The sequence below is a fragment of the Sebastes fasciatus genome, chromosome 6 (assembly GCF_043250625.1).
Source record: "Sebastes fasciatus isolate fSebFas1 chromosome 6, fSebFas1.pri, whole genome shotgun sequence".
Lineage (NCBI taxonomy): Eukaryota > Metazoa > Chordata > Actinopteri > Perciformes > Sebastidae > Sebastes > Sebastes fasciatus.
Window position 1 is genome coordinate 35,751,714 of NC_133800.1, and position 26,679 is coordinate 35,778,392.

Genomic DNA, 26,679 nt, shown 5'->3' on the forward strand with positions numbered 1-26,679 from the left:
ACTCTGCAAGTGAAACTTGACTGTGACACAGATTTAGTTTACATGTCAGTTTATTTTATAACTTTTGTAACTATATAACAATGAAATATGAAATGTGTTATTTTCATACTGTTATGGCATACAGCCTAGTATAACAGGTTCCCCCTTCCAGTGTGGATAAAGCACTGGAAAACGGCTGTTCTGCAACCTCTGACCTAGGTTTCGAATGGACCTCCCAAAATCTACAAGTAGACCGTGTCAGCCTGCTCAGGGAGGCAGGAGTTCAGCAAGGCTTAAAAACACCAGCTGCTGATGTATTGCTTATTTCAGGTCTTGCATTTTAGTATGCTACAGAAATGTGTATGCAATAGGTGTTGGGAGACTGGAAGTACACCTGGAGTTTTTAAGGTCCATCCTGGAGGAGGAACCCTATGTCGGTTGGGAGCCTCGCTCGGTTATGAAGGGCAGCTTCAGGACCCTGACCCCATCACCCCTAATTTGGATGCCAATCTAACACCTAATGTACACCAAAACACACAACTATGTTTAAGCCTTGATATTATAAGTAACATAAAACACACCTCAACCAGTAGAACATCAAACAAACCAAGCTAACCCCGTTTAGCAAGTCAAGACAAAGTAAACAACACAACTTTAACCTTAGCAAGTATTCAGCTTTGCTATTGTAATTCATAACAATTACATTTTAACTGTCAGCCTATCCCAGGGGAAGGGCTCTCTTACCTTAAGGACACCAAGCAGACACCCTCAGAGATGAGCAAGACAGGACTTTGGTTGGAATGTACAGAATACAATCCAGTTTTATTGGTTTTTAAAGATAATATGAAGATTACAGGTTACATGAATTGAATGATACAAAAAGGAACCAAAACACCCAGTAAGATCTCAAGAGATCCCCAAAAGATTCAAAATGCCCAAAAGAAAAAGTCAAAAATATCCTCAGAGTCAAAAAAGCCTCCTATAATCTGTTGTCTCCCCTTATTTATACTTTTTTACTCCAGATCCATGTATGGTTAACAACCTAAACATCAACAAACTATTAGATCATAAGACCTTTAGCAAAGGAAACTTTCTTACATATTTTTACCAACCAGTGAATATAAAAGCACACAGGATTACATATTGAAGAATGAAAGAAAATCAACTACTTGTTATCACTATTAAATGAGCACAAAGACATATGGGATTATATATGTGGAATAAAATCATATCTGAGACTAAATCACTCTAAGCTCAATAGAAGAAAAGAAATCATACTGATTCACCAGTTTCACAACAATGTTTCCAAGTATTTCTGTAATTTTCAATTGGTTAGTCAATTAAAGTCAATTAATTAATTAATTGGTTAAACTCTGAATTAGGGTAGGTTTTGGGGGGGTGTGTCTTGGACATTATAGGTGATACCTCAACAATACATTTGTTGCCTGGTAAACAATTTGTTGAAAAACTGAAGAAATCGATAAATGCTAAATTAAAGCAAAAATAAAACTTATTTTTTTTTAGGTTTTCATTACGAGTATCCAACATTCAATATGTCAGGTACTGTAACTCATGGAGCCTCTTCCATTATTCTTTCAGGGACAGGGCCTACAGAGGTTCATAGGGATCGACCACAGCCCGGACTTCTCCCACGGTGACGCCTTTGTAGGTCCCGGTGATGGACGTCCACTTGGTCTCCCCGTTCCTGTAGGTGCGTTTGAGGAGTGCAGTGTAAGGGATGTCTGCCCCGTACTTATGAGCCACCATATTGACTTTGCAGTAATTTTTTGGTGGGACTGTGCACTCAACAGTAACAGAGTAGGTGTTTGACTCGGTATGACTGGTCCCCTTCGAGAACTGGAGGGTTGTCTCCGCGCTAAACCCAACAGTTGCAGAGGCAATATCTGGGATTCCAGCAGTGATGCTAGTCGTGATGCCTGCTGTTATTGAAAAGCTGGTGTCCCACCTTTGCTCCACTTGGATTGACTTTGAGAGGGTGGCTGTCTGTTTCACTGGCTGGTCGCTGTTGTTGGTGATGGCAGACTTGGTCAAGATCTCTGGAGGATACTTAATGATGTTAAGATCATCAGTTTTATACTTGACATCAGTTATTTGCTCGCTGATTACATCTGAGTTAAAGGTCAGAACCTGGTAGTTCTTGTACCAACGCTCTTTACCTCCCCTGGCATGGAAGAAGGCCTCATTTTTAACATCCACCTTCCCAAGACCATACTCGTTCTTCCCAACATAAGTAGTACCATCGGGGGAGGTGTTTACTGCATTTGCAGGCACTGAACCGTAGGAGCCATTCTTCCACTTCAAAGACTCAAAGTCGTCTTTGTTCACCAGGATCTCAAATTGGGAGACACGATGCTCTTTGTCTCCATAGGCGTAGTGGCAGTAAGAATCCAGGGAAGGGCAGAAGAAGCCGGCCTGACTCTCATATTTGGCAACGTACTCGGTGCGTTTTTCGTATCCATTGTAGATTGAAACTGCTCCGTCGGGGAGAGAGCCGTCAAAGGTCTCCCATTTCAGGTTGGTTTGTTCAAAGGTCACTTTGAGAAAGCACAGATAGGAACAATGTTAAGTATAAACCAACTTACATCAGAAATCAATCAATGTATTCCCAAAACTTTTTTAAAATAGACAAGCTTGGAATGAATGCTTTATAGGGCAAAAGAAAAACTGGCCAATGGAGAGTGAAGAGCAAAACATTTACCTCAAAATTATATTTAAATCACTTATCAAATTGTCATGAATTTTAGAAGTAGCCAAACTGACCAAATACTAAATGCCGAAGAAGTGATTGTCCAACCATAGCTTAGCAACCGTAACTAGGCATGGCGGTCTCTCAAGCTCTGGATTTCTCCACATGTTGAAGCGCTTTGCATACACTGTAAAATGAATATAAAGAGTTTGGAAAAAGTGTAAGGAATGGACTCATCTGAGTGTTTACTGTCACTCTTCTAGTTCCATAAGATTCCTTTTTTCCCTCTGTTTTCATAATCTTTTTGCTCCCTACATTTTTTGTAAAAGCAATTTCTTTTCATCCCATTTTAAGTGACGTTTAAATGAGGACACATGGAAAAGAAACAGCAGCATGGAAATATCATACTGTAACGGCAGCTTCACTTTACCTGGTGTAGCCATCGTCAGTAACACTCAGCTTCAGCTGCAGATGAAACACAGAACAGAAGCATTGTTATTACCTCCGCCAAGGCCAAAGGCCTAGGAAGGAGGTTATGATTTCACCAGAGTGAATGACATGTTTTGGAGGGGTGGGGTGTGGCACAATGAACAATCTATTTGATTTTGGTGGCGATCAGGATCATGATCCGGATTCAGGAATTTTTTTAAGCATTACAATCAGCCAGAACATTAAGACCTCTGGGTATAACACAGTGTAACTGATGACGCGTTGATGACGCTTGACCCCGCCTTCTTCCTTCAGAGAGAGAGACAGAGAGAGAGAGCGGGTGGTGGGGTATGGAGATCAACTGTAGAATCAGTGTTTTTCACATTAAATCATGTGAAATTACAGTTGGGTTCAACCAAAGCACAAAGTGATTGTTGGAAAGAGTAACGACGATGGTTTAGGTGAGTTTGATTTTGTTTCTGTCCAGTTTGAAAGAAGTGTTTTACGATGCTCCGCTACATACAAGCGGAGGTCTGTGCTCTCCGAGAGCCATTCTAGTTTAAAATATCAGATCATCAAATGTTGATGCCACAGGGAGATACATTTGTTTTAATCACTTGATCCAGTATCGCATGTTTATTTATTATTATGGGTTTTATCATTTATCATTATCATTTATTCACCGGTACTGTCTGCTCCAGGAACACGGCCGACAGAGTGACAGGGCGGCCAGGACGAGAGAACCAAGCAATCTCTGGTGTGTGTGGGCTGCTACTGTGTGCGCTGGCCACTGAGGTTGACGTTTTCTCTCCGTAGCGCCAACGACGACGAGGGTGCAGCAGAGCTGCAGGGCCGGAGCAGAGGAGCCGACGGCCTCGGGACCCCCTTGCCCCCCTTGACATCTTAAGACTAAAATACTCCCCTTTCTTGAACTATTTATTGCCCGCTGTGCACTTGGACTTTGCACCTCCATTTTAAGGACATTTTATTGTAGTTTATTCCATTTAGCTCTGTTTTAACTGGTTTTATTTATCTGTTTTATGGTGACAATTTTAGCAGTTTAAATAAATCTTTTAAACTGATTATATCGTATCGGGTCTTTTCTTAACAGTGGAAACACCTTTTAATTGCTGGTATCCAAAATAAGAACCTCACACTTTTGTGACATTGAGCTACTCAGACAGCTAAAAGGCAGTGTTTGTTTTAAAGAACATGAGCACAGAAAAACAAGACTTCGATCATGTGAAAGATGAGCATCTTTAGATTGTCTGCTCATGGAAAATCATTTTTTGCAGTTGGGAAGTTTGGGAATGTATCAGTATAATAATAATCATGATATTATAGGTTGATTAGTCAGTGTAGACACAGCAGGTAGGTGAGACACTTTTTTTAAAATTTATATTTTAATGAATGAAGATAAAGTAAAAAAAATTTGTTTAAAGTTTTTGAAAATCTTATCACTACTGATGTGTGCAAGGTAAAGACCCAAACACAGACAAAAGCAGACATGATCAGTTCAGTTAATGTATGGGTAAGTTGCAAAAACTCACAAGGTTCAGAAGTCCAGGGATCAGGCAGAGGGTCAGGCTGGCAGGTAGGTAGGTAGGTAGGTGACCAGGTTCCAAGAAACTGGTGACAGATAGCAGAAAGAGGCTGGTATAAGTACTGTAGAGGCTGATGATGAAATCAGGTAAAACGGGTAGATGGGGGGTGGGGGGGATTATTATCTTCATTCTTGTTCCTCCAGTTTCCTCCGTTCTCCCTGGTGATGTCATTCTTGTTTCCTGATGGTGGACATTGCATACTCCGTCTCCATGGAGGGGGCTTTATTAAAAAGGTTGAAAGACCCATCCACCTCTCCTCCGGTCCAGATTCATTCCTATCTATATTCTGAAGAGGGGTTTGTTCATTGCCATTCATAGCCTAATTTATCGAACATTTTATTCCTAAAAACATGGCAAAAATGAATTATTTTAATAGCTGTTAACAGTATTTTCTGATTTACGGAGCGATAAAAAGAGATATCCAAACTTCTCTCTGTAAAAACCTTTTACTCTAATATGTCAACAAAAATTTTGAGCCTGGCTTTATCCAATGTTCAGATATCTGTTCTGGAAATTTATGCACATGAGCATATAAACTTGGAAAAAAAAGTTTGTTTGGTCGACTATTTCTCTGTTGTATCAATGCTAATGGTCATTGTGTTTTACATCGTTGGAAAGCCTGTTTATTTACCCTCACAATGATGTTCAACTTGTAAGGATCATGCATTTTTGGGACGAGCAGCACAGCTGATTATGGGGTTAACGCCCAAGAAATATTTGCCAAAATGCTCTGCCAATGGTAAACAGTGTATTCTCCTGTTGGTACTGACTCTTGTTTTGAGTTGTTTGGTGGATTGGATGATTGAACTCTCTATCAGTAACAAGGAACAAACAAGACATATTGGCAATTTAACACTTTATTCATTTAATCCACCGTCAGGAGCCTCAGTAGAGGTGGAAGATCCATACGCAGCCACAACAGCCTGGCACCTCCTCCTCATGCTGGTCACCAACCTGGTCACACATTGCTGTGGGATGGCGTTCCATTCCTCAACCAGGATTCGCTGCAGGTCAGCCAGCGTGGTAATGCATCATTTGCATATTTATATACATAACATTTCAGAAAACTGATCATGTTTGCCACGTGCTCTCTCTGTGGAGTGGGTGTTTGTTTTCCCAAGCCTTGAATCAAGCACCCACTAACAGTTTTAAAAATAAAAGCCCCCACTATGTAATACAAATAATAATTGCCTTTATGTAAGTGTTGGTGTTGTTATCAACTGGGGAAGTTTCATGATGGGATCTATTCGTTAGAAATGGTACCCTCTTCACCTGTAGTGTCTCCCCTTAAGCACAAAACCAAAGACAACCCCCTCATACATTTTACAAACTGATCACATAACCTGTTTATACAGTTAACAACAAGAAAAGCAGTTGGAGAAAGATATTTTCCTCAGAAGCAATGACAAACAGAAGTCTATTCATTACTGTAAGATTTCGTCTGTATTTGAAACCACCTTGTTGTTTCGTGCCAGCTAAATGACACTGCCCCAGGCTCTTGATTGATTGCCAGTGGACTAGTCTTTATAAAACTCATACTGTGCAATTTAACATTATTCTTTCCCACGGAACTTTATCAGAACTTATGGTGGAGATTCCAAAGTGTCGAGTGATACCAAATTTCGGACTGAACTTGGGGTAATGTATATAAAATTATGCACAAAACATTCAAATGATTTCAATTTGCTGGAATGGTGCAGCCAGGAGCTTCTTCCCCAGTCAATGAATAATGTAATTAAATAGAACATTTCTCAAGAACTTTTCAGAGTGTGCCTGATACTTGCATTTGTTTAATGAATGCTGACAGGCGCTGACAGCAAGTGCATTGTACATTTATTTCATAATGATTTTGCATTATCTAATTAATGTTTATATAAATGTTTAACAGCAGGTGTACTACACAGCTAAAACACAGTCTGTTCATCACTGATGCACTTTCCACTACCCAGACCAGCTCCATAAAAAGGTGCTCTTCTTAATGATTTTTTTTTGAGGAATAACAATAAAATGATGTCTCATCATCTTAAATTTGTATGTTCACACTTCAGCCAGACAATAGAACTGCAAGAGAGACTCAATAACCTGTTACTATCCAACTCTGCAAGTGAAACTTGATTGTGACACCAATTTAGTTTACATGTCAGTTTATTTTATAACTTTTGTAACTATATAACAATGAAATATGAAATGTGTTATTTTCATACTGTTATGGCATACAGCCTAGTATAACAGGTTCCCCCTTCCAGTGTGGATAAAGCACTGGAAAACGTCTGTTCTGCAACGCTAAACCCAACAGTTGCAGAGGCAATTTCTGGGATTCCGGCAGTGATGCTAGTCGTGACGCCCGCTGTTATGGAAGAGCTGGTGTCCCACCTTTGCTCCACTTGGATTGTCTTTAAGAGGGTGGTAGTCTCTGTCACTGGCTGGTCGCTATTGTTTTCGACTATAGAATTGGTCAAGATCTCTGGAGGATGCTTAATGATGTTAAGATCATCAGTTTTATACTTGACATCAGAAATGTGATCGCTGATTACATTTGAGCTAAAGGTCAGAATCTGGTAGTCATCGTACCTATACTCTTTACCTCCCCAGGGAAGGTAGAAGGCCTGATTTATAACATGCATCTTCCCAAGACCATACTGGTTCTTCGCAACATACATGTTATCGGGGGAGCTGTAGACTGCATTTGCAGGCACTGAACCGTAGGAGCCATTCTTCCACTTCAAAGACTCAAAGTCATCTTTGTTCACCAGGATCTCAAATGGGGAGCCAAAATGCTCTTTGTCTCGAAAGGCGTAGTGGCAGTAGGAACCCATGTTAGGGTTGTAGAAGCCGGCTGCGATCCGATATCTGGCAACGTAGTCGGTGCGTTGTTCGTATCCATTGTAGATTGAAACGGCTCCGTTGGGAATAGAGCCGTCAAAGGTCTGCCATTCCAGGTTGGTTTGTTCAAGGTTCACTTTGAGAAGGCACAGATAGGAACAATGTTAAGTATAAACCAAATTACATCAGAAATCAATCGATGTATTCACGAAGCTTTTTGAAAATATACAAGCTTGGAATGAATGCTTTATAGGGCAAAACAAAAACTGGCCAATGGAGAGCGAAAAGCAAAACATTTACCTCAAAATTATATTTAAATCACTTATCAAATTGTCATGAATTTTAGAAGTAGCCAAACTGACCAAATACTAAATGCCGAAGAAGTGATTGTCCAACCATAGCTTAGCAACCGTAACTAGGCATGGAGGTCTCTCAAGCTCTGGATTTCTACATATGTTGAAGCGCTGTGCATACACCGTAAAACTAATTTAAAGAGTTTGGAAAAAGTGTTAGGAATGGACTCAACTGTGTGTTCAACTGCTCTAACATAAGCTGCAATGTTTAGCATTAGGGGTGTAACGGTGATACGTTTTTACAATGATGCGTTATTATAATTTTCCATGATTCCGATACGATATTGGCTCATATAGAGCAATACGATATGATACGATTCAATTCAATGACTTGAAATCGACACAATACCTTTTTTGCCAAAAATTCTATCAGTGTGAAATAAATAGCTGCTACTGCACAATGCAGGTCAGGATTCCTCAAAGTTTTTCTTGTAAGGGAATCAGGGATAAATTAATTATGGATATAAACACAACGATTAATGGCAAATACATATAACTCATACAAAAGACAGTGCAATATTTAACAAAAGATGTAATCAAATTCAAGTTAAATGATGTTCTCATTTTCAAAGCAAAAGGTAACAAAAAATAAAATGCAACCAACTTCTCCAGGTCGAATGAACAGTGGTTTAACCTAGCCATCGTGCGCACACACGTTCATGCGCTCACACAATGGCTAACATGGTGCACCTGTAGTGCATTAGAGCATAGGGTGGGATGAAAAAGAAGGCATTATTATAGGGGGGTGCATTAGCGGCTGTGACAATTATGACTTACTGTATCACATTCATTACTTTCTCCCCCTTTAATCACAGGGCTCTCCCCCTCATGACGCACTGACAGTTTGGGAGTCCTGTAGAGAGTTTCTCTCAGAGGAAGCATATTGTTGTCTGGGACTACATACATTATTTTTCAACTTTAGTTTTGACCCTGAACCATTTTGATCACATCATGTTGCTCGGCTCAGCCTCAGGCTATTATAATTAAATTGTGGAGCTCAGACATTTTGTCCAGGATGGAGACACCGGGTGAAAGACTGACATGAACGGCCGGTCCTGAGGGAGTTATGAGAGGAGTGAATTGCCTGTTGATGCGCAGAAGGAACTGTGTATAATTAATCAAAACAACACGTTTGACGTGCTCATAAGCACGGAGGGCTCTGTGGTTCAAAACTGCACAAAATGTAACCAGCGGATCAGACGTGTCTGTGCGTAATTGTTGCCAGACAACATCACTATGTAGTTAAAGACAGCAGCGGTGCGCTGTGCTGGCTCTTATCTCGTGCGCATAAATTAATTAATGAGTGGAACATGATAAACGTCTATGTAAGCATAATATTGTTATTTTGATTGTGGTGAAAACCGGGACAATTAGTTAGTGACTGTTGAAAACCGGGACATGCGACTGTTTGACCGATATTTGTCTGGACTCGTGACACCTAACTTGAAACCGGGACAGTCCCAGACAATCCGAGACGTCTGGTCACCGTAGTTTAAGCACCTGCTTCTGTTCTCCTTTTCAATATAAATGGTAGAGCAATAATACTGGTGTCTCAGTAGGTGCGTGGAAAGATTGGTCGTGTTGCCGTTTTATTTATCTGGACTTTGCATATTCTGCAAACAGCGGGTGATTTAGGACATCTCCCTTTAAGCAAAAGTCAAAATGTTTCCACAGACTCGACCTTAAACCCGGCTTGAAAATCTCTCACTTGTCTGGCTCTTTCTCTCTATCAGCCTGCCGCTACACAGGGAGAGTGAACCGGAGTAACATTTAACATTTCTTTACTATCAAAACTGTGAAAAAATACATTCATATTACGTTTGACGTGCTTACTGTATATACAAGGTGTAAATTCTTAGTATCGATGCAATCGATAATTTACTTTGCAGATCGATTATAGGTCGATATACGTCTCAGTTAAGGACAACTTGCTGAGTACCTGTCGATGTAGTTGGATCATAGGAATATAAATCGAAACATTGATGTAGTAGATGAATCGTTACACCCCTAGTTAGCATGTCAAGATAACTAGTAACAGTGTTACTTAGGAGCATATCACATAGCTAACTATTAGTTTGTGGAGTTACAGGTAACATAAAAAGAAGAGGTCCCATTCACGACCATATCCACGGTGTAGTATTTTCTCTACTGTGTGTGGATTTTAAAAAGTATAAGAGGTAAAAGTTGAATGTAAGCACTGATGTCCTTAAAGAGATGAATATTTTGATAGTTGAACTGTTTCTGTAGCTGAAAGTATGCAGGAGTAGTTAGAGTCCAAAAAACGTACGGAAGAAATACAAGAAGAAGCAGAATAATAAAGATTTGGATAACATACTGTGAATGCTGTATTACAGTACTCACACAATAAGTCTTGTTAAACTTAATCAAAATAATATCAAGTATTTTTTTAATGCTTGTGTTTTATTTTTCACTGGAACTTCTTCAATTCCAATCTTTACTTTTTCAGTTCAAGTTCTGTTTTAAATGCCAACATTTACTGTCACTCTTCTAGTTCCATAGGATTTTTTGCTTGTTATAGTTTTTTGTAAAAAGCAATTTCTATTCATCCCATTTTAAATGACGAAAAGAAACAGCAGCATGGAAATATCATACTGTGACGGCAGCTTCACTTTACCTGATCTAGCCATCGTCAGCAACACTCAGCTTCAGCTGCAGATGAAACACACAACAGAAGCATTGTTATTTAAAATATCAGATCATCAAATGTGAACTACAGAGACAGCTAAAAGGCAGAGTTTGTTTTAAAGAACATGAGCACAGAAAAACAAGACTTTGATCATGTGAAAGATGAGCATCTTTAGATTGTCTGCTCATGGAAAATCATTTTTTGCAGTTAGGAAGTTTGGGAATGTATCAGTATAATAATAATAATAATAATAATAATCATGATATTATAGGTTGATAAGTCAGTGTACACACAGCAGGCAGGTTGGACACTTTTTAAAAATATATATTTTAATCAAAAACATAGCATGAATGAACACATGAAGAAAAGAAAGGGAGGTGCAAAAAGGCATGGAAAGCCAAGACACCAGTTGAAATCTATCAGTAATTAGAAAGCAATCCGGCCCTTTGTCCGTGCAAATTAATATCAGCTGGTTCAGTCCCAACTGATGGCCTATAAAAAGGTGTCTTATTACCAAGGTGTCTCACAAGAAACATCTCATGATGGGTAAAAGAGAAAGAGCTCTCTCAAGACCTTCGCAACCTTATTGTTGCAAAACATACTGATGACATTGGTTACAGACGCATTTCTAAACTTCTGAATGTTCCAGTAAGCACTGTTGGGGCCATAATCCGGATGTGGAAAGAACATCATTTCACCATAAACTGGCCACAACCAGGTGCTCGCGCAAGATTTCTGACAGAGGAGTGAAAATAATTATCAGAAGAGTTGTCCAAGAGCCAAGGACCACTTTTAGGGTGATGTGCAGTGCCATTTGTCCTCCAAACATGGTGTGTATTATGGCATCCAAAGAGTTACATTTTGCTCTCATCTGACCAGGCTATATTCTTCCAGTATTTCACAGGCTTGTCCAAATGTTGTGCAACAAACTTTAAAGAAGCTTCAACATGCTTTTTCTTCAGCAATGGAGTCTTGCATGGTGAGCGTGCATACAGGCCATGGCGGTTGAGTGCATTACTTATTGATTTCTTTGAAACAATTGTACCTGCTAATTCCAGGTCTTTCTGAATCTCTCCACAAGTGGTCCTTGGCACTTGGACAACTCTTCTGATAATTATTTTCACTCCTCTGTCAGAAATCTTGTGAGGAGCACCTGGTTGTGGCCAGTTTATGGTGAAATGATGTTCTTTCCACATCCGGATTATGGCCCCAACAGTGCTTACTGGAACATTCAGAAGTTTAGAAATGCGTCCGTAACCAATGTCATCAGTATGTTTTGCAACAATAAGGTTGCGAAGGTCTTGAGAGAGCTCTTTCTCTTTTACCCATCATGAGATGTTTCTTGTGAGACACCTTGGTAATAAGACACCTTTTTATAGGCCATCAGTTGGGACTGAACCAGCTGATATTAATTTGCACGGACAAAGGGCCGGATTGCTTTCTAATTACTGATAGATTTCAACTGGTGTCTTGGCTTTCCATGCCTTTTTGCACCTCCCTTTCTTCATGTGTTCAATACTTTTTCCCTGTGTCATTTCACATTATTACACATCACTTAATTTCTGAACTTATTTGTTTTGGTTTCTTTGTATGTATAGATCACTTGGGTTGTTACCAACATCTGGTGAAAATTTCATGTCAATAGCACCTTTGGAAATATATTTACTGAGAAAAATGATGACGTGTTCAACACTTATTTTACCCGCTGTATAATATAGTTCGGATTAGCGCTCTGAATTTATGTTCAATTTTGGAAAGGAAAAACTGTCATGGCCATTTTCAAAGGGGTCCCTTGATCTCTGACCTCCAGATATGTGAATGTACATGGGTTCTATGGGTACCCACGAGTCTCCCCTTTACAGACATGCTCACTTTATGATAATCAAATGCAGTTTGGGCCAAGACATAAGTGAGTGTGCGTAAGGGGTACACCGTGTGTAGTAATTTACAAAAAGTTTATTTTTGTATTTCAAACTTAGTGTAAAGCAGACAGTGTGCTGATGTTTCAGCATACCTGCTCAATAGATCAGTAAGTTTTCATTCAGTGCCATCTACTGGATTTATTTGATATTTCAGCTGCTTCATGAGCATCTGCAGAGATTAGTTAAATGGAGATACATTACTACAAAACTCACTCACTTAACCTGAAGAGCTGTGGCTGACAACTAACTGAGTAACTTTGTCCAATTTTTCTAAAAATATAGAAATAATTCTAAGTTATAAAGCAAATAGAAACCTGTTTTATTCCCTAACACTGTATATTATCATAGGCGTCATACCTTTTTAACACAGCTTCTTTATTTGTAACACTTTTTGATGCCATATGTATTTAGCCCCAAAACTGACAAAAGGCAGAAAAATATTATGAAATTAGTTAAATTTATTTATTTTATTTTATATTTGATGAGATTTTTTTGTATTGTCTATCAACTGATTGCAGGTAGAATTAAAAGTACAAAGCATTTCTTTTTACACTCAGTTTTTAATAATTTAATTAACATTAGATTAATATTATTTTATATAAAATCAATCAACTGTAATTTTAATTTTCTGATAACATATTTTTCTGCTATTTCAAATTCAGATGAAGACATGAAGGGAGTTTTTACTGACGAGCTTCATTCTATGATGTTCAATCCCATTATGCTTCATGCAAACGTCTACTTGCTGCAGCCCGCCATGAACATTTGGATCCTTGCACACCAAACTTTTGATAGCATTCGGATGATCCAGCACTAATACTTCACTCACTATAAGAAAAATCTGCAAAGTTTCATTTGATATATGCAGCAAGTAGGCAGATGGCCAGTTGGGCAACTTAAAATGTGTTATTTACATTATTATTGCCTTCCCCTAAAATACTAACATTCATTTCCTAATTATGCAGCAGAACTGGTTACATACCTGTTACATAACTTTCCACTACCCAGACCAGCTCCATAAAAAGGTGCTCTTCTTAATGTTTTTTTTTTGTGGAATAACAATAAAATGATGTCTCATCATCTTAAATTTGTATGTTCACACTTCAACCAGACAATAGAACTGCAAGAGAGACTCAATAACCTGTTACTATCCAACTCTGCAAGTGAAACTTGACTGTGACACAGATTTAGTTTACATGTCAGTTTATTTTATAACTTTTGTAACTATATAACAATGAAATATGAAATGTGTTATTTTCATACTGTTATGGCATACAGCCTAGTATAACAGGTTCCCCCTTCCAGTGTGGATAAGGCACTGGAAAACGGCTGTTCTGCAACCTCTGACCTAGGTTTCGAATGGACCTCCAAAAATCTACAAGTAGACCGTGTCAGCCTGCTCAGGGAGGCAGGAGTTCAGCAAGGCTTAAAAACACCAGCTGCTGATGTATTGCTAATTTCAGGTCTACATTTTGGTATGCTACAGAAATGTGTATGCAATAGGTGTTGGGAGACTGGAAGTACTCCTGGAGTTTTTAAGGTCCATCCTGGAGGAGGAACCCTATGTCGGTTGGGAGCCTCGCTCGGTTATGAAGGGCAGCTTCAGGACCCTGGCCCCATCACCCCTAATTTGGATGCCAATCTAACACGTAATGTACACCAAAACACACAACTATGTTTAAGCCTTGATATTATAAGTAACATAAAACACAACTCAACCAGTAGAACATCAAACAATCCAAGCTAACCCCGTTTAGCAAGTCAAGACAAAGTGAACAGCACAACTTTAACCTTAGCAAGTATTCAGCTTTGCTATTGTAATTCATAACAATTACATTTTAACTGCCAGCCTATCCCAGAGGAAGGGCTCTCTTACCTTACCTTAAGGACACCTAGCAGACACCCTCAGAGATGAGCAAGACAGGACTTTGGTTGGAATGTACAGAATACAATCCAGTTTTATTGGTTTTTAAAGATAATATGAAGATTAAAGGTTACATGAATTGAATGATACAAAAAGGAACCAAAACACCCAGTAAGATCTCAAAAGCTTCAAAATGCCCGAAAGAAAAAGTCAAAAATCTCCTCAGAGTCAAAAAAAGCCTCCTATAATCTGTTGTCTCCCCTTATTTATACTTTTTTACTCCAGATCCATGAATGGTTAACAACCTAAACATCAACAAACTATTAGACACGTAACACCTTTAAGAAAAAAGCCTTTCTTACATATTTTTACCAACCAGTGAATATTAAAGCACACAGGATTACATATTGAAGAATGAAAGAAAATCAACTACTTGTTATCACTATTAAATGAGCACAAAGACATATGGGATTATATATGTGGAATAAAATCTTATCTGAGACTAAATCACTCTAAGCTCAATAGAAGAAAAGAAATCATACCGATTCACCAGTTTCACAACAATGTTTCCAAGTATTTCTGTAATTCTCAATTGGTTAGTCAATTAAAGTCAATTAATTAATTAATTGGTTAAACTCTGAATTAGGGTAGGTTTTGGGGGGGGGGGGGTGTCTTGGACATTATAGGTGATACCTCAACAATACATTTGTTGCCTGGTAAACAATTTGTTGAAAAACTGAAGAAATAGTTAAATGCCAAATTAAAGCAAAAATAAAACTTATTTTTTTTTAGGTTTTCATTACGGGTATCCAACATTCAATATGTCAGGTACTGTAACTCATGGAGCCTCTTCCATTATTCTTTCAGGGACAGGGCCTACAGAGATTGACAGGGCTCCACCACAGCCAAGACTTCTCCCACTTGGACGCCTTTGTAGGTCCCGGTGATGGACGTCCACTTGATGTCCCCGTTCCTGTAGGTGCGTTTGAGGCGTGCAGTGTAAGGGATGTCTGCCCCGTACTTATGCGCCACCATATTGACTTTGCAGGAGTGGTGTGGTGGGACTTTGCACTCAACAGCAACAGAGTGGGTGGTTGACTTTTTATGAGTGGTCCCCTTCGAGAACTGGAGGGTTGTCTCCACGCTATACCCAACAGTTGCAGAGGCAATATCTGGGATTCCGGTAGTGATGCTAGTCGTGACGCCCGCTGTTATGGAAAAGCTGGTGTCCCACCTTTGCTCTTCTTCTGTTGCCTCTGAGAGGGTGGCTGTCTGTGTCACTGGATGGTCGCTTTTGTTGATGACTGTAGAATTTTTCAAGTTCTCTGGAGGATACTTAATGATATTAAGATTATCAGTTTTATACTTGACATCAGAAATGTGCTCGCTGATTATATCTGAGTTAAAGGTCAGAACCTGGTAGTTCTTGTACCAATACTCTTTACCTCCCCAGGGATAGAAGAAGGCCTCATTTTTAACATGCACCTTCCCAAGACCATACTCGTTCTTCCCAACATACATGTCATTGGGAAAGGTGTATACTGCATTTGCAGGCACTGAACCGTAGGAGCCATTCTTCCACTTCAAAGACTCAAAGTCGTCTTTGTTCACCAGGATCTGAAATTGGGAGACAAGATGCTCTTTGTCTCCATAGGCGTAGTGGCAGTAAGAATCCAGGGAAGGGCAGAAGAAGCCGGCCTCAATCCCATGTTTGGCAACGTAGTCGGTGCGTTGTTCGTATCCGTTGTAGATTGAAACGGCTCCGTCGGGAATAGAGCCGTTAAAGGTCTCCCATTTCAGGTTGGTTTCTTCAAGGGTCACTTTGAGAAAGCACAGATAGGAACAATGTTAAGTATAAACCAAATGACATCACTAATAAATCGATGTATTCCCAAAGCTTTTTGAAAATAGACAAGCTTGGAATGAATGCTTTATAGGGCAAAACAAAAACTGGCCAATGGAGAGTGAAGAGCAAAACATTTATCTCAAAATTATTTTTAAATCACTCATCAAATTGTCATGAATTTTAGAAGAAGCCAAACTGACCATAGCTTAACCCCTCGCCCAAACAGTGATTGTCCAATCATAGCTTAGCAACCGTAACTAGGCATGGAGGTCTGTCAAGCTCTGGATTTCTACATATGTTGAAGCGCTGTGCATACACCGTAAAACTCATTTAAAGAGTTCGGAAAAAGTGTTAGGAATGGACTCAACTGTGTGTTCAACTGCTCTAACATAAGCTGCAATGTTTAGCATTAGGGGTGTAACGGTGATACGTTTTTACAATGATGCGTTATTATCATTTTCCATGATTCCGATACGATATTGGCTCATATAGAGCAATACGATATGGTACGATTCAATTCAATGACTTGAAATCGACACAATACCTTTTTTGCCAAAAATTCTATCAGTGTGAAATAAATAGCTGATACTGCACAATGCAGGTCAGGATTCCTCAAAGTTTTTCTTGTAAGGGAATCAGGGATAAATTAATTATGGATATAAACAAGTAAACACAACGATTAATGGCAAATACATAAAACTCATACAAAAGGAAGTGCAATATTTAACAAAAGATGTAATCAAATTCAAGTTAAATGATGTTCTCATTTTCAAAGCAAAAGGTAACAAAAAATAAAATGCAACCAACTTCTCCAGGTCGAATGAACAGTGGTTTAACCTAGCCATCGTGCGCACACACGTTCATGCGCTCACACAATGGCTAACATGGTGCACCTGTAGTGCATTAGAGCATAGGGTGGGATGAAAAAGAAGGCATTATTATAGGGGGGTGCATTAGCGGCTGTGACAATTATGACTTACTGTATCACATTCATTACTTTCTCCCCCTTTAATCACAGGGCTCTCCCCCTCATGACGCACTGACAGTTTGGGAGTCCTGTAGAGAGTTTCTCTCAGAGGAAGCATATTGTTGTCTGGGACTACATACATTAATTTTCAACTTTAGTTTTGACCCTGAACCATTTTGATCACATCATGTTGCTCGGCTCAGCCTCAGGCTATTATAATTAAATTGTGGAGCTCAGACATTTTGTCCAGGATGGAGACACCGGGTGAAAGACTGACATGAACGGCCGGTCCTGAGGGAGTTATGAGAGGAGTGAATTGCCTGTTGATGCGCAGAAGGAACTGTGTATAATTAATCAAAACAACACGTTTGACGTGCTCATAAGCACGGAGGACTCTGTGGTTCAAAACTGCACAAAATGTAACCAGCGGATCAGACGTTTCTGTGCGTAATTGTTGCCAGACAACATCACTATGTAGTTAAAGACAGCAGCGGTGCGCTGTGCTGGCTCTTATCTCGTGCGCATAAATTAATTAATGAGTGGAACATGATAAACGTCTATGTAAGCATAATATTGTTATTTTGATTGTGGTGAAAACCGGGACAATTAGTTAGTGACTGTTGAAAACCGGGACATGCGACTGTTTGACCGATATTTGTCTGGACTCGTGACACCTAACTTGAAACCGGGACAGTCCCAGACAAACCGAGACGTCTGGTCACCGTAGTTTAAGCACCTGCTTCTGTTCTCCTTTTCAATATAAATGGTAGAGCAATAATACTGGTGTCACAGTAGGTGCATGGAAAGATTGGTCGTGTTGCCGTTTTATTTATCTGGACTTTGCATATTCTGCAAACAGCGGGCGATTTATCAAGGACATCTCCCTTTAAGCAAAAGTCAAAATGTTTCCACACACTCAACCTTAAACCAGGTGTAGCACCTGAGAGATATATCATTTTTTTATATCTATTTCTAGTTACATTTATCTAATATGTCATTCAGTAATATGCTGTGATATTCAGTCTTTTGTTTAAATATGTATAATTACACCCGCCAGCAGGGGGCAGGGTGAAACTCTCAGCGGTAAATGACTACCAGCGAAGAAGAAGAAGTTTCTGTTGTTAGACGGGGCCCTTGTTCGGTGAAGTGCGTGTGCCCGGTGCTGCATCGACAGCTAGTTTGGTTTTGCCAGTTCTGCCGGTGAATTAATAAAAGTTGAACTCTCTCTTCTACACCAAACCGTGTGTGTGAGTGGTGTAACAATTTGGAGGTCCCACCGAGATGAGTATGGATATTATTTCACGGCGAAGGACTTTAACTCTGGAAGAACACGGTGACGTTGGACACGTGTGAGAGCAGCAGAGCAACTAAGTGAGCTAACGTTAGCTACAGAGAACAGTTGAAGTCTAGCTAGCACGACGCCGTCTCGTTTCATTGTTTTTCAAGTGTTGACGAGTCAAAAGTACTTTAAACAAGATGTCGGAGCACCGAGAAGAGTTTCTGTCAGACATAGAAACTAGATTGTTTGGACTGACTGTGAAAGAACTGCACAGAGTTTATGAGTACTGCAACATTACTGGCAAAGACTCTGAGGACATTAAGAACAAAACCCACCGTGCAATGGTGAAGCACATTGTGGAGTTTTGTGAACGTGAGGACTTTCTGGAGAGGGAAGATGAAGGCATGTCTGTGCTTTTGGAACTGAATGATGTACTGGAAGCTCTGCCAGAGGACCCGGCGGAGACCGACGTCGCGGGAGCGGCGCTACTCTTCTCTTCACCTGCAGCCGACGAGGACGAGGAGGAGGAGGAGGAGGAGGAGGAGGAGGCACAGCCTGCGTCGGGACGCCGGCAGGGAGACCGCGCACCGCTCATACCGGCGCCGAAGCAGCGGGTCGCCCGGGAGACAGCGCGGGACGAGGGGACGCAAAGCAGAGGCAGAGACTCCATCAGCAACAGCTTTCTGGCTTCCAATGGATTCAGAAAGGACTTCAGGATAAATGGACATGTTGGTGAGTCAACATCAAGAGACACTTTGAGCTTTAGCAGCCTTGAACACCAGATTGAAAGTGGTCTAAGGAAGGGCTTTCCAGAAGAGGAAATTATGGAGGCTGTCATATGTGCTGTGAATCCTGGCTTGAAACTGAGGAGCTATTTAGAGGGGAAAATGGATCTCACCCTAGCCACTCTCAGACAAATATTAGGAACACACTATGCAGAAAAGGATGCAACAGTACTGTACCAACAACTGACAAAAGCTGTACAGGGACCTGGTGAAACTGCACTTGATTTTCTGGTCCGAGTACTTGACCTGCAGCAAAAGATCCTGTTTGCATCTGAACGTTCCCAGTCTGGCCTGAAATATAACAAAGAGCTAGTTCATAGCCAATGTTCTCAGTCCATCATGACAGGCTTGTCAAATGATAACATAAGAGCAGAAATGAGGATTTATCTGCAGGATGGGAACAGTAGTGATGAGCTGCTCCTTCAAAAAATGCAGATAGCACAGTTTTATGAAAATGAGAGAGCCCAAAAGATTAAAGCTACAAATAAAGCCACTCATAAAGCAAGTCTGAGCACAGTAGAGAGGAGTGAGGATGAAAATGACCCTTTGACAACCCCAGTCTCGGCTAAAGCTAACAAACCGATTAAAGACAACTCCTTATTTACAAAGATGGAGGAGAGCAACACAGCAATAAGGGAGCTGACCGGTCAAGTAGCATCCCTTGTGCAAACTGTCCAGCGGGGAAGAAATACTGTTGATGACGGCCATACCAAAGCTCCAGCTGATGCTTTTAAGAGGCTAAGGAGACAATGTGTAGCATGTCAGCAGGACAAAAAGGACTGCAATCATTGTTTTAAGTGCGGCAGTGACACACATTGGGCAAGAGGGTGCAGAGTAGGGGAAAGACAGAAGCCGTCGGGAAACTACCAGAGGTTGTGATGGAGGGACGTGCCATGACCTCGGAATTAAAGTCCCAAAATCACCCAAAGCGGAACCCTCAAACAGAGCCTGTAACTCTGTGCGCAGTGAAGGGGGAAAGAAAAAAACTGCCCTCTCATCACCCATCAGCACCTTTAAAGTCAAATGTGAACCTTAAAGGAGACCAACCCTCTCACTCACACAACCCTTGTACAAAACGCAAGCAAGTAGCACAACTGGTAGGCAAAAAGTGTCTTGTCTGGTGCAGAATGAACAGTGTCAAGACTCAAGCCCTGTGGGACACAGGAGCACAAGTGTCCATCATGAGTGAGACATGGAAGTCACAAAACTTACCTGATGCAAGAATCCGTCCCATCAGTGACCTGCTAAGTGATGATGAACTGCTGGACTTAAGGGCTGCAAATGGCACAGAAATACCCTTTCAGGGATGGGTCCCAGTTAGTTTCAGTCTGTGTGATCCTAAAGCTAAAGCAGCAAGATCTGATGAGATACTAGTTCCAGTACTAGTGAGCAGGGACATAGTGCAGAGGCCCATAATAGGATTTAATGCCATTGAGGAGATGTTGATAAACAGAGAGGACCAGGTTCAGTCTAGTGAAAGAGTAGCTTTGCTCAGAAATTCACTCAGACTAGGGTCAGTAAAGGCAGAAACATTGCTTAACCTCATTCAGGGAGCTACAAATGAGAATGTTACTTACCCTGTCCTCACAGGACGCACATCTGTTGTAGTTCCAAGGGGGGAAATAAAGTGTATTACCTGTCCTGTCAAAACCAATCTCAAAGTGAAAACTGAAATGCTCTTTGAACCTGAGGAGAACTTGTCATTGGATGAAGGCCTCAAAATCACCTGTCAACTGATAAATGTTTCCTGTTCCTCACGTAAAGTGAACATTTATGTGAGAAATACCACGCAACATGACATCACAATGCCAAGTAAAGCTGTGATAGGAAGCATGCAGAGAATAACAGACTGTTACCCAGTGTACTCAGAAGAACACCAGGTTAATTCTGTAGTTGTTGAAAATTCTCAGGCTCCACCATGCTCCACCACAGAATCATCTCAAGATGATCCCCAGGACAAACTGCTGGATCCACCTGTCAAGGTAGACCACTTGACCAGTGAACAACAAGCGGTGGTCAAACAAATGCTCAGGGAGGAATCGGGAGCATTTGCCAGACACAAAGATGATGTAGGTTACATTAAAAACTTAAAAATGGACATTAAGCTAACTGATGAGATCCCAGTAGCCAGAACATATAATGCCATACCTCGCCCATTGTATGAGGAGGTAAAGAACCACATCCAGGACTTGTTAAGTAAAGGCTTCATCCGCAAATCCACCTCCCCATATGCTGCTTCAGTGGTCTGCGTGAGGAAAAAAGATGGGAGCCTAAGGCTTTGTATTGACTACAGGGGTCTTAACAAAAAGACAATCCCGGACAGGCACCCCATACCACGCATACAGGAGATACTTGATGGCCTTGGTGGAAATGCTTGGTTCAGCGTGCTGGACCAAGGCAAAGCTTATCATCAAGGGAGTGTCAGTGAGGACTCAAAGAAATTCACAGCCTTCTCAACCCCATGGGGGCTGTACGAATGGAACAGGATTCCATTTGGCCTCACAAACGCACCTTCAGCTTTCCAGCGCAGTATGGAAGAGAGCCTGGAAGGTCTCAGAGACAAAATATGTATTCCATACTTGGATGATGTCTTGGTTTACAGTAAAACATTCACACAGCATGTTGAGGATGTGAGGTCTGTCCTCAAACAACAGCAAGCTTGGGGAATTAAGCTGAGGCCAGACAAATGTGACCTATTCAAAAATGAGGTACGCTATGTTGGAAGAGTGATTTCAGCTGAAGGCTACAAGATGGACAGTAAAGAAAGCGCAGCTGTGCAAGCGCTTAAGACAAAACCCCCTACAAACATTAAAGAGTTGCGCAAACTTCTGGGTTTCCTGGGGTACTATAGAAGCTATGTGCAGGATTTCTCTCGTCATGCAAAATGCCTGTATGAACTACTCTCAACAGATGTAACCCCAAGTCCTAAGTCAAAGCCCACCTTTCGGTTAGCAGGGGCAGGACAGCTCCCCCCACATCAGAAAATAGTGTGGAGTGACACTCACCAGAAAGCCTTGAACTATCTAGTTGATGTCCTGACTAACCCACCTGTAATAGCTTATCCAAGGTTTGAAGATCCCTTCATTCTCCATGTTGATGCTTCAGAATAAGGACTGGGAGGAGTCTTGTACCAGAGGCAGGAAGGCAAACTCAGAGTTATTGGGTACGGCTCACGAACATTGACACCAGCAGAAAAAAACTACCACTTACATTCAGGGAAGCTTGAGTTTTTAGCGCTCAAGTGGGCTGTTACAGACCGGTTTAGGGATTATTTGTTTTATGCCCCCTCAGTAACAGTATACAGTGATAACAACCCTGTTACTTATGTTTTGAGCACAGCTAAACTGAATGCGACCGGACATCGCTGGGTGTGTGAGCTTGCCGACTTCAACATAACACTGAAGTACCGTCCAGGAAAAACAAATACAGATGCAGATTTCCTGTCCCGCACACCTGTGAGTATGGACTCTTATATGAGCGAGTGCACAGAGCAGTGCTCCCCTGAAGTTTTAAGTGTAATATTCAATGCAACACAAAAACAACACGAAGTGGACTGGGTGTCAGCCATTACATGCAGCCCACATGTTCAGGAGTTAGCTGCAGATAATCAGCCAGACATAAAAGTAACACAGCAAGAGTTACTACAGGCACAGCTGCAAGATCCTGTCATATCCCATGTACTCCAGTCGAAAAGGTCCAGGGAAAAACCGGACAAGAGGATCATGCATATGGAAGCAGCAAAAACTAAGCAACTGCTACGTGAATGGAAAAGACTGTATGTTTCTCAAGAGGGTCTGCTGAAGCGCAAAACGGCGACCTGTAATCAAATTGTGCTTCCAGAAAAATACAAAGAGCTTGTGTACAAGTACCTTCACTGTGAAATGGGGACACTTGGGGGTAGAACGTGTCTTACACCTTGCTAGGCAGAGGTTTTATTGGCCTGGGATGCAAAAAGACATTGAGTTTTTTATAACCCAAGTTTGTAAGTGCAACATCCAGAAAAAACCTGCCATGCATAGCAGAGCCCCTATGTGTCATGTACCTGCAACAGCACCGTTCGAAATGGTTTCTATAGACTATGTTCACCTTGAAAAAAGCAGGGGAGGGTATGAGTATATTTTAGTGATTATTGACAACTTCACTAAGTTTGCACAAGCCTACCCAACCCGTAACAAATCAGGCAAAACAGCAGCAGAAAAGATCTTCAATGATTTTTCTCTCAAATTCGGTTTCCCTGCTAAAATACATCACGATCAAGGCAAAGAATTTGAGAACCACCTATTCAGACGCCTGCAAAAATACTCTGGCATGACCAACTCAAAAACAACTCCCTATCATCCACAAGGGAACCCAGCTGAAAGATTTAATCGCACCTTGTTGTCAATGCTGCGGACCTTGGATGAGGAGAAAAAGGGGAATTGGAGTGACTATGTGAGTAAAGTCGTACATGCTTACAACTGCACAACCAGTGAAGCAACTGGATATTCTCCTTTCTACTTGCTTTTTGGCAGAAATCCCCGTTTGCCTATTGACTTGATCTTTGGAATAAATGATGAGGAAGGATGTAATTCACACCAGGAATATGCTCAAAAATGGCAGCAGCAGATGAAAGAAGCATATGACATTGCATCAAAAACCATCCAAAAGACTACAGCAAGAGGAAAAACGTATTACGACCAAAAGAGACAAAGTTCAGTGCTTTCTCCAGGAGACAGGGTCCTTGTGAGAAATATGTCAGAGCGTGGCGGACCAGGAAAACTGCGCTCATATTGGGAGGATCAAATACACATTGTGGTCTCTCAAAAGGGGAAAGACAGCCCAGTCTATGAGGTAAAATCTGAACGTGGCACAGGGAGAGGCAGAATCCTCCATCGCAACATGTTAATGCCATGTAATGCTTTGCCACTTCAGGAACCAGCTCAAAGCACTGTGAGAGGACAAAATCCTCATACTCAACAAAGAAAGCGACACAAAGAGAATACACCAAATGAGACATCAGAGGACTCAGAGAGTTCAGATGAGGAGGAATATTACTGGGCTCATAGACTGAGGCACCATCACCATCAGCCTGCAGAGCAAAATGTTGCACCTCCCATTACTCCTGAAACAGTACCTCAGCCTGAACTTGACGCTGAAGCGGAGGAGTTCAGAATGGATGCTCCAGTGCAAATGCTTGTGGACAATGACTTTACCGGAGATGTCCCAGCTGGACATGACACTCAAGAGGTCGCAGAAACTGTTCAGTCTGAAGACCTGCCCAGCGAACAGGAGTCAGAGCCTTCTGACACACAGCCACGCAGGTCACAGAGGGAAAGACGACCGAAAGAGACATTGACCTATGAATCATTAGGTCAGCCTACTCGTCGTGTGGTGGGGCTTCACACTAACCCGCTGTATGTAAATGCGCTGGTACCAGTATATGGACAATACAGTGTGCCCTGGCTACCTCCACCGATGTTTGGAACACAACTGGTTTATCCTGCTCTTGTTCCCGCAGGATATTACTGAAAGACTGCTAATAGGTTCATTATGGACTGTTGCAGATTATTCTGGAAGAACAGATACAGTAACATGGACTGTTTGTGAACTGAGTAGTTACTGTCCAGTATGGATGTCATGGGACAAGGAGGACTGAGATAAACAAAGTATACAGAAGAAAAGAGTCTGAAAGTAATGTGAAGTTATCTACTGTGATTTAATTGTTGTTTACACTTACCTGGTTTAAACAAAAAGAGAAAAAAAGATGCATTTAGTAAATTGCTTATATTTTCAAAACGTTACTCATATGGGATATGCAACTGAAAAGAAGTTTAGTCATAAACTATATAGTTTGGATTAAGATATGGCATATTTAAGTAATGCATATGGAATGTTTTTGGTACATGTGTGTATGATGTGAAGTGTATAGCGAAGTGACAGAAATGTTTTGTTCAAAGTATCAATTTAGTACTGTATATTGTTACAACTGCTCAGAGTTAAGACTATTCTTAAGTTTAAACACTGTGGTGTTATTTAAGAGCAGAGTGTGATGAGATCACATGGTATACAATAGTAATGTACACTTAAGGTAAAATCTGTTCAAATGCACTGAAGAACATTTACGTCTTGCTAACTTTCAGTGAAAGCCATTGCCATTATATGACATGTTAAATGTAAAGTGTTGTCTTAATGACGTAGTTGTATTGGTATTACATCCTATAGTCAGAGTTGCACTGAAATTGAATGCTAATGTTGAGGACAACATTCATTTGGCAGGGGAGGATTGTAGCACCTGAGAGATATATCATTTTTATATCTATTCCTAGTTACATTTATCTAATATGTCATTCAGTAATATGCTGTGATATTCAGTCTTTTGTTTAAATATGTATAATTACACCCGCCAGCAGGGGGCAGGGTGAAACTCTCAGCGGTAAATGGCTACCAGCGAAGAAGAAGAAGTTTCTGTTGTTAGACGGAGCCCTTGTTCTGTGAAGTGCGTGTGCCCGGTGCTGCATCGACAGCTAGTTTTGTTTTGCCAGTTCTGCCGGTGAATTAATAAAAGTGAACTCTCTCTTCTACACCAAACCGTGTGTGTGAGTGGTGTAACACTAACATACTGATGTTAAGCAGGTTTATAATTTTCACCATCTTAGGTCAGCGTGTTAGCATGCAAACATTAGCTTATTAGCTCAAGTACAGCTGAGGCCAATGGGAATATCATTTGTTTTGCAGATATTTGGTTATTAACCAAAGTATTGGACACATTATTATTTTGATGATGTTGGTGCGAGTCAGAAAATCCGATAGTTATTGAGATATTTTAGTCAGGACCATTCGACCAATATTGCCATCCCTCTTGAGAATGAAACATGCAATGAAATGTATTAAGAACCATATTCATGCCATCAGTTATGCTTCCATACTTGGAAAGAATACAAATGGAAAATTATATAAAATAATAAATAAATAAATTATCATAATATTTTGCAGGTTTCATTGCAAGTTAATCCAAAGACTGCAATAGTTTGAGCAATCCCTGCAGACATTCAAACTTGCTGAATATTCTTTTAGAAATGGAAAGCAAACTGCACAACTGTACCTTCCACTGGAGAATATACAAGGAAGTGTAAAAAAATACCTACAAAAACATTAGGAAAACAATCCACCCACTGCTGGGAATCCATCCCCCTTTTATTATTTATTCACCTTTCATTTCTTTTTTTTTATTATGCATTTCTTTTCTTACTCTTTTTCATGTTTTTGTTTCATCCCTGCAACTACATTTGTATTTTATTTGCAAACGCCTACCCTCGTACGTCTTTTATCACTCTCCTTTTATCTCAGCGTTCTATGACATTGGTTAATATGTTTGGTTTGTCAGTGGGAAAAATAAGAAGTTTCAATAGAAAAACTTCTGCACACTTCTTGCATGCATTATTTATTTAGTATGGAAAATGTCTATCTGCAAAGTAACCAGTAACTCCAGTAATAA

The 26,679-nt window shown here is 40.6% G+C and overlaps 2 protein-coding genes across 2 annotated transcripts; both read right to left on the reverse strand.

The window, feature by feature from the left end:
- Window positions 1–769: 769 nt before the first annotated feature.
- Window positions 770–3,160, reverse strand: LOC141770228 (natterin-3-like). The gene is made up of 2 exons (XM_074639867.1): window positions 3,117–3,160; window positions 770–2,534 (listed from the first exon to the last, which is right to left on the reverse strand). Exons 1-2 carry the CDS (start codon window positions 3,127–3,129, stop codon window positions 1,588–1,590), a joined length of 960 nt encoding a protein of 319 aa, XP_074495968.1. The 5' UTR covers window positions 3,130–3,160; the 3' UTR covers window positions 770–1,587.
- An 11,835-nt stretch (window positions 3,161–14,995) lies between these two features.
- Window positions 14,996–16,167, reverse strand: LOC141770122 (natterin-3-like; the record flags this gene model as incomplete). Its single annotated transcript, XM_074639783.1, has 1 exon — window positions 14,996–16,167. A coding segment is annotated over one exon (963 nt), but the record flags the coding sequence as incomplete, so codon positions are not given.
- Between the last annotated feature and the right edge of the window lie 10,512 nt (window positions 16,168–26,679).